This window comes from Panthera leo, chromosome B1 (genome assembly GCF_018350215.1).
Source record: "Panthera leo isolate Ple1 chromosome B1, P.leo_Ple1_pat1.1, whole genome shotgun sequence".
Lineage (NCBI taxonomy): Eukaryota > Metazoa > Chordata > Mammalia > Carnivora > Felidae > Panthera > Panthera leo.
In genome coordinates, this window is record NC_056682.1 from 116,706,828 (window position 1) to 116,720,356 (window position 13,529).

Here is a 13,529-nt window from a genome sequence, read left to right on the forward strand (position 1 = left end):
AGAAAAGGCCTGAAAACACCTTAGAGATCATCTAACTAAACTCTTCATTTGAAAAATGAGAAACTCGGGAACTTTGATTATCATGTGTATGTGCACACATACACACACCAGTCACTCTCTGACACATCTCCCCATTTTCATTTTTATTGTAGCACTTATCAACTATCTGCAATCATTTTGTTTCCCTATTTATCAGTTTATGCTCAATTTCTCTGTCATCACTCTATCTCCAGCCTGACATACATATTTTCTCAATGAATATTTGTAGATTGAAATGATAGATTTCAGATTTTCTGTAATGTGCTTTTATTTTACATTGAATTTTTTCCAAAAAAATTGCACAGTGGTCATGAATACTAGACCAAGGAGCTTTATCACATGCTGAGAAAATGATGATACCATAATAAAGACAAATACAGAAGCAGACCAAGTGGCAACCTTTTTTTTTTTCTTTTGAGGAAATTCAAAGTAAGTGGTTTGCAAGGGAGTAAAGAGCTGCTTTAGTGCAATTTATCTTGCACTTTCTACCCATTTACACAAAATCCATTAAGGACGGGAGGAAGGGATGTAAGGAGACAGGATGGTAAGGAGGGAATGAGGGAGAAAGGGAAAAAGAGATGTTGTTGGTTTCCAAGAGGACGGGGTGAAGTGGATGGGAAAAAAATGTAAATCTATTATGAATACTGAGAAAAGTAACTAGGGGTGCCTGGGTGGCTTGGTCAGTTGAGCGTATGACTTGATTTCGGCCCACATCATGATCCCAGGGTCATGGAATCGAGCCTTGTGTCGGGCTCTGCACTGAGCATGGAGCCTACTTGAGATTCTCTCCCTCTGTCCCTCTGCCCCTCTCCTCTGCTTATGTGCTCTCTTTCTCTCTCTCTCTCTAAAATAAAAAAAAAAATAAAAAAGCAACTAAAAATATATATTCTAACTGATGGTATATCAAAAGCAAAACATCTGAATATGAAATACAGCATTTATATGTATCTTAACAGAGATTCTTCAACAATACAACAGTTTAGACACTTAAGTAGAAATAATTCCCTTAAATAAGAACAAGTCAGGAATATGGAAGGTATTAACTTGATGAGAAGAAATCATTTTATCTGTGTGAATATGATCAGAATTTCTTCTGAGGTTTTCCTTTGACTATCACCAAATATTAGTTTATTTAATCCTCTAAAAATCACTGAAAATGCCATCAAAATATGAATATAATCATATTCAATGATTCAATGAACTCAAAGAAAACCCAATTTTAATAAGATAGCTTATTAGTCTGGTCTATTGTTATGTACATATTTAACATTTTTAATTACAGGGGGAAAAAAACCCCAGATGTATGGCCTTTAGGCCATACTTGTAACTCTGAGCTTAAGATCTTTCAAAAAAACCAACCTCAGCCCTTTAGAGTGTCCACACCTTATCATTACTTCTTTTTCCATTACTTTCTGATATCAAAGTTCTATTCTCTCTCGTTTATGTTTCAAGGGGCAATAATAACAATTATTAATTATTACTCTTTCTCTTAAAAGTGTCACAATGCAATTATTTAAAAAGGCTTTCTCAAAAATGAGAAATCTCCCAGACACTTTTGTCTTCAGGCACGTACTTTGGACAGTTGCCCAAGTGATGAGCAATGATGTTCTGATATCTGCATCACACAGACAAGCAATATGGTAGAAAAGATAGAGGATGTCTTTTAAGATAATGACACTCCAGGCATTCACCCCACCTAATCCTTTCCAGTAAGATTAAGTTCTGATAACTATGAGAGGCAAATGAGTCCTATGTGTGATATAACTCAGCTCAGCCAAACACCCAATTATCACATGCATCCCCAACAGAAAGTAACCAAATGCATAACAATTTCCCATACACACTGGGCTAAAAACCAAGGTAGTCATTCATTTGTAATTCTGTTTCTTCTTCTTCTGTCTTATCATGAATACTTTGGCAAGCATTTAGTACATAAGGAGCTACGCTAATCTCATTGTGAATTATTAGGACTTTACAAAGTCCAGTAAACACAGCTGGCTTTGTTTTAGCAGCATCCAGTTTGGCTGTAAAGAGCTTCAAAACAAACACAAGAAAACAGTGGCACAATGAAAATAAAAATGATGTTTAAACATTGTAAAAACTGTGGTGGCAGATAAAAAAATCAGATATATGAGACTGAGGTACACCAATATATCTTAATTAAAGGGAGAAAACAAGAGGAAGGGAAAATAATCATTTAACTATCGATCATATTACTTTGAATTTCCTCTGTTTTATGATCACAAGTATCCTAAATTTAATATTTATTTTACAGTAGCCACAAACCATGTGTACTATTATTGAATTTATTTTCATTCACTCTCCTTTTAAAACACCTTAAGTCAATTTTAGAAAAAAGCTGTACATTGCTATACAAATAATAACGAAATAGCATTTGACATAAATAAAAAATTGTTGTAAAAATAAATACGCACTATTAAGTATTAGAAGATGTGAAGAAGGGGTGCCTGGGTGGCTCATTGGTTGAGCATCTGACTTTGGCTCAGGTCATGATCTCACAGCTCAGAGCTTGGAAACTGCTTCAGATTCTGTGTCTCCCTCTCTGTCTCTGGCCCTCCCCCACTTGCAGTCTGCCGTCTCTCTCTCTCTCAAAAATAAATAAACATTAAAAAAATTTTTCTTAAAGGAAGATGTAAAGAAAATGAATTAATGGTAATTGATTCATTACCAGAGAGTTTCAAACCAGAGAGAGCCAGTAATATGGAGAGGCAATAAGTTAATCATTCCTCCAAAGATTCATTAATTAGACTCCCTGAGAACCTGTGGAAGTGGAGAGAGGGAGAGGTGGGGCTTAGAATAAGAAGGACTAGTTGTAAACCTGTTTAAGAAACAGCCTAGGGGTGTCTGGGTGGCTTAGTTGGTTAAGCATCCGACTTCAGCTCAGGTCATGATCTCACAGTTCATGAGTTTGAGCCCCAAATGGGGCTCTCAGCACAGAGCCCACTTTGGATCCTCTATTTCCCTCTCTCTCTGCCCCTCCCCTGCTCACGCACTCACTCTCACTCTCTCAAAAATAAACATTAAAAAAAGAAACAGCCTAATTTTTAGGGTGCTATACAAATAAGTCAGATCATTTGAAGAACTAAGAAAGAGCTCTTGGAAATTAAAAGGATAATAGCTGAAATAAAATCTCACAAGTGTTGGAGAAAATGTTCAGGAACTTTCCAGAAAGAAGAACAAAAAATACAAAGGGATAGAAAAGAGAAGAAAAAAATTAAAAAAAAAAAAAGAGAAGACTGGTTTAAAAGATCCAATATTGAAATAATTAGAGTCCCAGAAACCAAGAACAGAGCAAATATGGGGAAGAAATCATCAGTAAAATAATTCAAGAACAGGACATGAGTTAGCATGTTGAAAGAACTTGGTGAGGATCCAGCACAATGGATGAGATGGATTCACACTTGGGAATTCATGAAACTTGAGACTATTGGAGACAAAAAGAAGACCCTCCAATCCTTTAGAGAAACATACAAGCAAATGGGTACGAACATACAATTAAGAATCAGAAGAAGCTTCAGATTTTAGTAGTGACACTGAAAGCTAGAAAATGATGAAGAATTACCCTTAAATTCTGAAGATGAAGGATTTTCGATTTAGAATCCTATACTTGATCAAATTATAAATCATGTGTAAGGGTAAAATAAAGATTTTGGGAGATATAAAATTTCCTAAAATTTTACTTTCTTGGCAAACATAGAAAACTATTGAAGGAGGTACTAAAAATAGGAAAGAGGCAAAGATTCTCCAGGATGCCAGGAGGGGAGTTCCTTAAAGATGGCTGTGCCCAGTCACCCAGTCCAGACTCAATAAGTCAGAAGGGCTCTGGGAGAGGCTTTTTTAGGGAGATGAAGTTGATAGCATGCATAATATATCTGGCTGTCTTAAGAGATGACTGGCTGTGAGTGTGTGGCATTAATGATCACAACAAGGAAAACAAAAAAATTTTTTTTTAAAAAATAGAGACAATTTTTTGTTTTCCCAGGAAAACAAGTAATCAGTTTCTTCCAAGGTTTAGCTTTGAAAAGAAATTTACTCAGATATACTCACATACAAGAAATCAAATACTGATGATGGCTCTAATCCAAATGACAATGTAACTGCATAGGAAGAATGAAGAGATGTGGAGGGTGTGTGTGTGTGTGTGTGTGTGTGTGTGTGTGTAGTAGAGATGGTATAGGAAGAGAGATAAATTCTTGTCTTCTACAGGGGAAGACAAAACATAATACTTAAAAAAGAAAAACCAGGGACACCTGGGTGTCTCAGTTGGTTAAGCAACCAACTCTTGATCTCTGCTCAGGTCGTGATCTCATGGTTTGTGGGATGGAGTCCCTCCTCATTGGGCTCTGTGCTATCAGCACAGAGCCTGCTTGGGAGTCTCTCTCTCCACCCCTCTCTGCTAGCATGTGCACACACACATACACTCTCTCTCTCCAAATAAATAAATACACTTAAAAAAAAGGGAAAACCAAACATGTTTTTAGATTGATGAAGATAAGTACCAAAATATTAACTAAAAGATGTGAAAATACTTATGTCCTTAAGAAGCAGGTAAGTGAAGAGAGGACTATTTTTCTTAAATCCTGTAGAACTATTTGGCTTTTCCAACCACGGCACATATAATTTTAACAAAAGGACAAACATTTTAAAAAATGAAACATGCAAGAATATCCAAGAAAATTCTGAAAAGGAAGAGTACTGGGCTGGGATTGCAGTTGACCCCTGGAACACCACAAATTTGAACTGTGAGTGTTCACTTATACATGAATTTTTTAAATATACAGTATAGTACTGAGTATATTTTCTCTCCCTTATGATTTTCTTAATTATATTTTCTTTCCTCTAGCTTACTTTATTATAAGAACACAGTATATAATACATGTAATGGACAAAATATGTGTTAATTGACTATGTTCCCAGTAAGGCTTCTGGCCAAAGGTAAGCTACTAGCAGTTACGTTCTGGGAGAGTCAAAAGTTATGCATGGATTTTCAATTGCATGGGGTTAGCACCCCAATCTCTATGCTGTTTAAGGGTCAACTTTAGTTATATCTTATATTAAAATATAAAGCTGCAAAACTGAAAGCATTTGGTATAGGTACATATATGGATGAAAGAATAGCACAAAATGGAAAATCAAGAAATAAATACAAGTATGTATGAAAATTAAGTACATGGTAAATATGGCATTCCTACTCTGTGGAAAAAAAATAAATTATTCAATATCAGGTGTTATGATAATTTCTAGCTATGTAGAAAAAAATGACGAAATTAATGGATTCTTTATACCGAAACAATTTCCATATAGATCAAAGGTCTAAATGTTAAAAATGAAACTTATAAGAATTTGAAGGAAACAGGGGATTACACTTTAAAACAATCTTGGAGTTTTTAAGCACAAGACAAAATCTGAAAGCCATGGTAGAAAAAAGTGATAAATCTATTTTAAAATTTAGCTCTGCAATACTATACAGATAAAAATGAAAACAGAAGCTGCCATAAACCATGTTAAAAGTCAGATGATAAGCTAGAAGAATTATTTATAGCACATCAAACAGAAAAAGTGTTAATACACTTGCTAATTAAAGAGCCACTATCAATTTATTAGGAAAAGATGAACATCTCAATAAAAGTAATCAATAAAAAGATAATTTATTAGATGAGTACAAATAATTAACCATACATGAAAAATTCTCAAGATTATTACTAATTGAAATTAAAACAGTATAATACTATTTGGAGCCTCCTACATTGCCACAAGTTATAAAGATAACACATATTAATTGTTTCTAGTGCTCGCTAATAGGAGATAAATGGACAATTCATACACAGGTAGTGGGAATATAAATTATTTCAGCTTTTCTTAAATTTTCTGGCAGTAAGTATGAAAAGCCCTTTGATCTAGCAATTCCACTTTTAGAAACTCATTCTAAGAAAATCAAATTATTGTACAAATATCATGTATAAGAATGAACACATAACATCAATCTTTATAAGACAGATAGACATAATTCAAGTATCTATAAGGGTTTGGTAAACTAAACTGTGGTGTATACATCAGATAAAATATTATACAGTCATAAAGCAATGTGGATTTATATTTACTGACATAGAAAGGTGTCCATGATACACTGATGAATGAGGTAGTAAGTTGACATACAGGAAATATATAGCGGTCCTATGTTAGTCAGTGTGTGTGTGTGTGTGTGTGTGTGTGTGTGTAGAAAAAATTTCAGTGAAGTAAGGGACTCCTGAAATGCTACAAGAGTTAACTCTCTGGAATGTGACTACCAATTGTCTCTACTATCTTCATTTTGATTTTCTACGTTTTCCAGGGTTTCTTTAATAATTAAAAAAAATGTAAAACCTAAGAAAGATGAAAATAATTTACAACATTTTGAGATTGATAGAAATCCTGAATCCAAAGGTAAGAATACACGGTCAGACAGAGGATGCATATAAAAAAGTGGAAAAACATAAAGATAAAACATTGCATTTCTGGAGATTGTTAAATTTAGAATAGTTATGTTTTTCTTGCTTTAGAACAGGGGACTTGGATCAAATGCTTTGGAGGCATTTTTTTGGTGCAGGATTCTATGATTCTTGTCACTTTAATACTGTCTTTGATGTTTGCATAAGATTATAATTCAAAATAAACATGTTAGAAGTTATAAACATCTTTTTCTGTATTTTTAAATATGTCAATTGTAAAAAAAGAACCCAGACACAATTTTCCATTTCCATAGGTAAGGAATTTTTCTGAAGCATCTAAAAACCTACATTTCCTAAATGCACTCTTGGCTGCAATATTCTTGGCCTTAGCTGCTAAGGAGCCAAACAATTACAAAGCACTTGACATTGCCTTTTACCCTTTTATGTAGCAGCATGTGTGCCTCATGACCAGAGTGAGAGAAACAGGAAGGAAAATAACTCATGGCGAATGTGCCTTTGATGTTCATCCAGCCACATGCTGGGATTGCTCGTCCTCTTTTCCAGTTCTTGATGTATAGAATAGGCTAGGGGGAGGCATACAAAGCCTGCTAACTCCCACGCAGCAGGACTGTCCTAAAAGCTAGAGCGATTTTTAAGCAAGTATTTCAATACAATGTACTGTTTGTTGTGAGTATTCTGTATGTGGGAGCCTGTGCATGCGAACTGTATTAAAAGAATCTCTCACTCTCCTCTGAATCTTTCTCTCCCTCTTCTCTCTCTCTCTCTCTCTCTCTCTTCTCTCTCTTTTTGGTCTTTATAACCACAGGAGAAAAACTTTAGGAAAAGAAACCTGAGCAGAATTTGTAGCATAGGAAGTTCTTGTGTAATTCACATAGTTCTTCTATGTGAATCTCTAGTCCTAGGCACAATGCCGGAGCAAAAGGCTTTTTAAGGAGACAGCAATTTTCCCACCCCTCCAAATGCATCAACTATCATTGAAGAGAAGCCAGGAGGATCCCAGTGTGTGAAAGGACAAGGGCCCCCTTCCATCATGCACCTTTTCATGAGATGATCTCAGAATTAGGAACTCATTGAACAACACTACTCACATCTGTTTGCATGCTATATATATATATATATATATATATATATATATATATATCCCCCTTTTGAAAGAAAAGACTTATAAAGTGAGAGAAAACTGGGTGCCTGTTTGGTATGTCAAAAACTAACATCTCAACTTGGCCAAGACACGAGCACGAGGCCTTAGTTTAAGGTTCCCTGTCCGATGCCTGGTTCTTCCACCTCACTTCTGAAATTCTGTCTTTCCTCATGGTCACTCTGCACCAAAGCATAAATGACAGGTATTTACAGCTTAAGTTAATATAATTTTTATTTTATAGATTTTTGTATTTCCTGATGTACAGTTTCATAAGTTTAGAACACACACACACACACACACACACACACACACACGTGTACACAAGTACACACACAGACTAGGAACTCAGGCCTTTAGATAATTAACTAACCATGCTAAAGCAAACATGCTTTTTTTTAAAATTTTTTTTTAACGTTTATTTATTTTTGAGACAGAGAGAGACAGAGCATGAATGGGGAGAAGGTCAGAGAGAGAGGGAGACACAGAATCAGAAGCAGGCTCCAGGTTCCGAGCTGTCAGCCCAGAGCCCGACGCGGGGCTCGAACTCACGGACCACCAGATCACGACCTGAGCCGAAGTCGGACGCTTAACGGACTGACCCACCCAGGCGCCCCGGAAACATGCTTTTTTAGGGGCCCCTGGGTGGCTCAGTCAGTTAAGCGTCCAACTTCGGCTCAGGTCATGATCTCTCTGTTCGAGCCCAGCATCAGACTCTGTGCTGACAGCTAGGAGCCTGGAGCTTTCATTGGATTCTGTTTCCCTCTCTCTGCTCCCCCCACTAACCCGTCCCCCCCCCCCCCCCCCCCCCCCGCACTGCCTGCTCACACTCTGTCTCTCTTTCTCAAAAATAAAATAAACATTAAAAAAATGAAAGTAAATGTACTTTTTAAAAGTACTGGTAAATCTGTGTTTGTATTTAAGCCAATATCATCCTTCAGTATTAGACTAGACATGTTTTCCTTCTATAAAAATGGACATCTTCCAAAGTGTTGTGTATATGTTTTGTTATTCTGATAAGATAACTTCTATATTATCCCAGTGACAAACTATTTCATCTTAATATTTTATGTATATTAAATATATTTTATATGTGTGTTTGATTTTTTCTCTGTAAATCATATAAGAGTCCAAATTGGAAGAAACCCAATATTTACTACAATGCATGAAGATCTTTTCTTTTGTACATTAATCTATAGAAACTTCAAAAACATTATGGTATTAATCTGAGGTTTTTTGTTTTTTTTTTTTAAAGACTAATGTTGTTCTTAGGAAGGTATGTTTTGGACACAATAAGTTCCTAAACATACATGCGATGAGCAATTCCTAAAGAGTTCCTGGAACCAGCAAAGTTGTAATTTATTAAATATTATACCCCAGGATTCTTTTAATACATTTTGTAAAATATATGAGATAATTTAATATGTAGGATTACCTCAGGCAAATTGGAAATAATGTATCAGAAGCAATAAACATAATTGTAAAAAACAAAAATTCTAATTTTTGGAAATACTCAATAGCATTTTCCCCATGAGCTTTACATTTGGTTTCTATTATTAAAACAAATGTACTTACTCTTGCATGTATATTTTCCTATAAGAGAGAAGGAGAAAAGTAAATTAATGTAAATCTACATACTTAAGGCAATATGCAAGCATTATAAAACCCTTAAATTTTTATTACATAAAATAAAGTGATGTTATTTTCATGAATGTTTTAGAGAATTAGTCTCATTATTTTATAATCACATCCCTTAAATTTTACCTGTATCTTGTCTACACCAACTTTGTTTCACACTCTATATAAGATTAAAAACTATTGATTCAGATTGTAATTAGTAAATTTTGATCATGTGAAATGGATTTAAACATCATTTTTTTTTTACATTATGAAAAGAGAGAATAGAATTAGTTAAACATAGTGACAGGAGAAATTGAGATTATAACACTACAAAGTAAACTGTAATTGACTTGTAGAAAGCTACCCTCAAGTGCTACATAATATTTCTGTATACAGTGTTATCCAGGTTATAAACTATTCACCTATTCAATATGACAATTCACTAATTATCAAAATTCACAAAAACTTTCACTAGCCATTGCTAGTTTTGTGGCTTACATCTAGCTCAGGAAAAATGGAAGTCCTTCAAGGCAATGTGATCTGCCTCTCCTTCCACTTCCTCTCTACCTCATTTCCTGTTGTTCCCAAACTTCCCCCAAACTATGGCAACAGCCCAGGACTCTTTTTATAGTCTTTATAGTCTTAAAACAAGCTTCTGCCTCCAGGTCTGGGCACTTGCTGTTCTTCTGCCTGGTTGCTCTTGCCTCAGGTATCTCCTTCAGGTCTTTGCTCAAATGTTTCTTCCTAGTGAAACCTTCCTAGTGAAACCTTCCTAAAGTTCCTTTAAAACAAACTTTTAAAAATTGTGCCATGCATCCTACTCTACTTTTTACCCTCTTTTTCTGCTTTATTTCTCTTCATAACACTGTCACTTTCTAATATACCATACAGTTATTTCACTTGTTGTCTATCTCTCTGCTCCCCATCTGAATGAGGGCAAGAATGTGTGCTTGCTCTGTTCTCTGCTGTAGCCCCAGTACCTGAAAAAGTGACTGGCATCAGGTAGGAGTACAAGACATATTTGTCAAATTAATTAATTAACAAGAAAAGAAGTGGGAATTATTCAAGTTAAATTTCAGGCAGAAAGGAGATAGAAATTTTCCTCCAAAAGCTTCATATAGCTATAAAGAAATAAAGCAGTAAACTGTGTTCATAACCTGATCACCTCGACCTCTGGTTTCCAGTCTTTTGGAATACAATGAATATTTTCAATATGAAAAATTTTTGTGACCTCATCTCATAACAATAGATAGTCTTTTCATATTCTATGATTGAGAAGAAAATCTATGGTAAATACCTATGTTGAATTTCATAGATTTAATGGATTTAAAAGGTTTGAAAAAATTAATCCCAGTACTCTACATATGTGGAAAACAATGGTATACATATATGTAAAACAGTTTGTCCTTCACTCTTCACACATCTTCTATGAATGGATTCCTAGACATCTTGAAATAACTGGGTTCTGCTGAATCTAAGATTTCCTTGTTGTAATCAAGCAGAGAATCATAAGTTTTTTTTTTTTAAATCAGCAACTGTTATCATTTTAGGCAATTATTAAATGCTATTTGAAGAATGCTTCTACTTGAATGAAAGAAATTGCACTATTACCCACCCCCCATGCAGAATTTCCTTCCATTTATTTAAATTCACATTTTAATCTCAATTTCTGTCCCCTTCTAATGAGGAATTTCCTTTTCTCAGTATGCTCTATGGATCATAGATCAGAAAATTTGGGGGAAAAGTTGAATAAAAATATAAATGCATTTTTCTACGGGGCAAACAACTGAACAACATGATAATTTTGGAACCAAACAGAGAATTTGAAGTTGAAAGAAAAGATTGTTCTTTTAACTCCTAAAGAAGACATAGAAATTTTTTTCTCTATTTCATTTATTTCAACCAAATAAAACAAATATTATAACATAAATTAAACACTGTATTTAATATCAGTATAACATTTTATAAAAAGGAACCTGAGAGATTTTCTAACAGGGAAAACCTGTAATAATAGTACTACCTTATAATGTCTCCTTTTTATTTGCTCCTCATTTTAAAAATTCTTCCTTTTAGGCTAAAACTTTCCAGAAGTTCACCCCAGCCAAAGACAATTCAGGAAGGAGGAAGTTAAATTGTGTCCACTTACCCTTTTATGGGATAAAAGTAATTTAATACAACCCTCACCACACCTCTTACCCTCACGGCCTCATTATAAGTTGACTTAAAATTAACAGAAGTTTTTATGTGGCTGTTTCTTAATTATAATAGTCTTTGTTCAAACATGGTGCCATACAGCAAGGAATTGAAAAACATTTCAAAAATGATTAAAAATATTTTTCGTGTTTACTTTATTATTTATTTTTAGAGAGAAAGAGAGAGAGAGAGAGAGAGAGAAAACAAACAGGGAAGGGGCAGAGAGAGAGGGAAAGAGAGAATCCCAAACAGTCTCCGCACTGTCATCTCAGAGCCTGACACGGGGCTCGAACTTGCAAACTGTGAGATCATGACCTGAGCTGAAATCAAAAGTCAGATGCTTAACCGACTGAGCCAACCAGGCACCCCTCAAAAATGATCTTAATTTTTATTTGGAACGTTTTTTAGAATATCATTAAGCAGTATAAAATATGGTGAACAAATTAAACTCTATTCCTTTAGATTCTGCATTGCACAAGATTTTAGCTTCCTCTCTGAATGGAGAAACTGTAGTAGTATTACAAACAGCCAAAGCACCCACATGACTAGAAGTTAGTTTTCCTCCCAAGGATGGTGGCTTTGGTTAGGAAGAAGAAAAATGTATACAAATTTATAACAACTAGACATAAAGCTAGGAATGTGTCTTCCAACTACCAAAAAACTTGGAAAAGCCCCTTCATTCTTTATCTATTACAAAATAAACAGATCTCTAGTGCCTCTGAAAGGCAGCAGGGATTTGGTGGTATTTATAGCTAGAAAAACAGAATAAGGAGGTAGCAGACAGGCTATTCTAATTATAGTTACACTTGCATTTATAGCTATTCTATTTTTCATTTTCTGCATACAGATCAGAAGCCTTAAATAACCCCAAAGAGGCTAAGTAACCATAGCTTTAGCAAATGACTTCCATAAATTTAGAGACTGTATTAATAGCATTTCATGCAATCTTACGGGTCACTAATGAGATTCTGTAAATATTCCTTGTTGAATAAATAAAAATTTGCAGATTTCCAATTTGTAAGTTACAGATGTAGATGTGATACTGCACTCCCAGAAAGTTTTAGCCTTTTCTTTCTTAAGGTCCCCAAACCCTGAAATTACTGCTTAGATGGTGTCTATAGTTATGAAGAAAGTCGTATGCTTCAGGGAAAGCAGCTAGTAAGTACTGATTTCTCCTTCTGAAGTGGTTCTTAACCTGAGTATGTATCCACAATCACCTGAGGGTGCTAGTTAATCCATAGCTTCTTGGATTGGACCCCCAGCAGTCCTATTTATGTATGTATGTGTGTATGTATGTATGTATGTATGTCTGGAGCAGAGCCTAGGAATGTGCAGTTTTAATACACATCCCTGTGGATCTGACACAGGGGAAATCATACACCAGGAAATGCTGTCCTAATGTTTCAAAGGGATTCAAAACTATTTTCTAGATACAAATATTATTTTCTCTTTTGAAAGATAATGGGCTTCAAAGAATAGCCAAGGGTTATGAGCTCAAGTCTGTTACAGAACCAGGAAATCTCTCTACCCTCCTTTTGGAAATTAGTCTTTAACCTTACCGTGACAGCTTCTGGTGTGTTATTTAAATTAACTTTGGTATTGTTATTAAACTTTCCAGATGGTTTTGTTTATCTACCCAAGTAGAAAGTGTGATCCTAGGAGGCAAGAACTATGCATATATATGTGGGTTTTTTTCAACATTATCTAGTACTTTTATAAATATTTATTAGGCCCTCAATAAACATATTTTAATTTTAGTTCAAATGCAACCTAAGTTGCTTAAAATCTGCTTTAACTTCTGAGACCTGAAGCCACCTCTCTCATGGATATTGCTTCAATATCCCCTTGCACGGTAGAAATGAAGGCCACACCTAATATTCATTAGAAATTGGCAACTGTGCACTTGGGCTCTGTTATTTAGCCACAAGGAGAAGGCAGAGCCCCAGTAATAGCTTTGACTGATTACTTGGCAAGGGAAACCAAGCCCTTGGGGTGTTCCAGACTCTCTTTGGCCTATAAACCTGTTTAAAAACCTGTTTCTCAGAATTTAAAGCTTAGCTCAATTGAAG

At 35.0% G+C, this 13,529-nt stretch overlaps 1 protein-coding gene across 2 annotated transcripts in view; it reads right to left on the reverse strand.

Annotated features, from left to right (window-relative positions):
* ARHGEF38 (Rho guanine nucleotide exchange factor 38) overlaps positions 1 to 13,529 on the reverse strand; it is a 129,271-nt gene that overhangs the window by 30,542 nt on the left and 85,200 nt on the right. The window contains exon 5 of one of the 2 annotated variants that reach the window (XM_042935766.1): positions 9,223 to 9,240. The exons of the other annotated variant lie outside the window; for it this stretch is intronic. Coding sequence (XP_042791700.1) covers positions 9,223 to 9,240 — 18 coding nt within the window. The remainder of the gene's footprint in view (positions 1 to 9,222; positions 9,241 to 13,529) is intronic. 2 annotated transcript variants of the gene reach the window in all.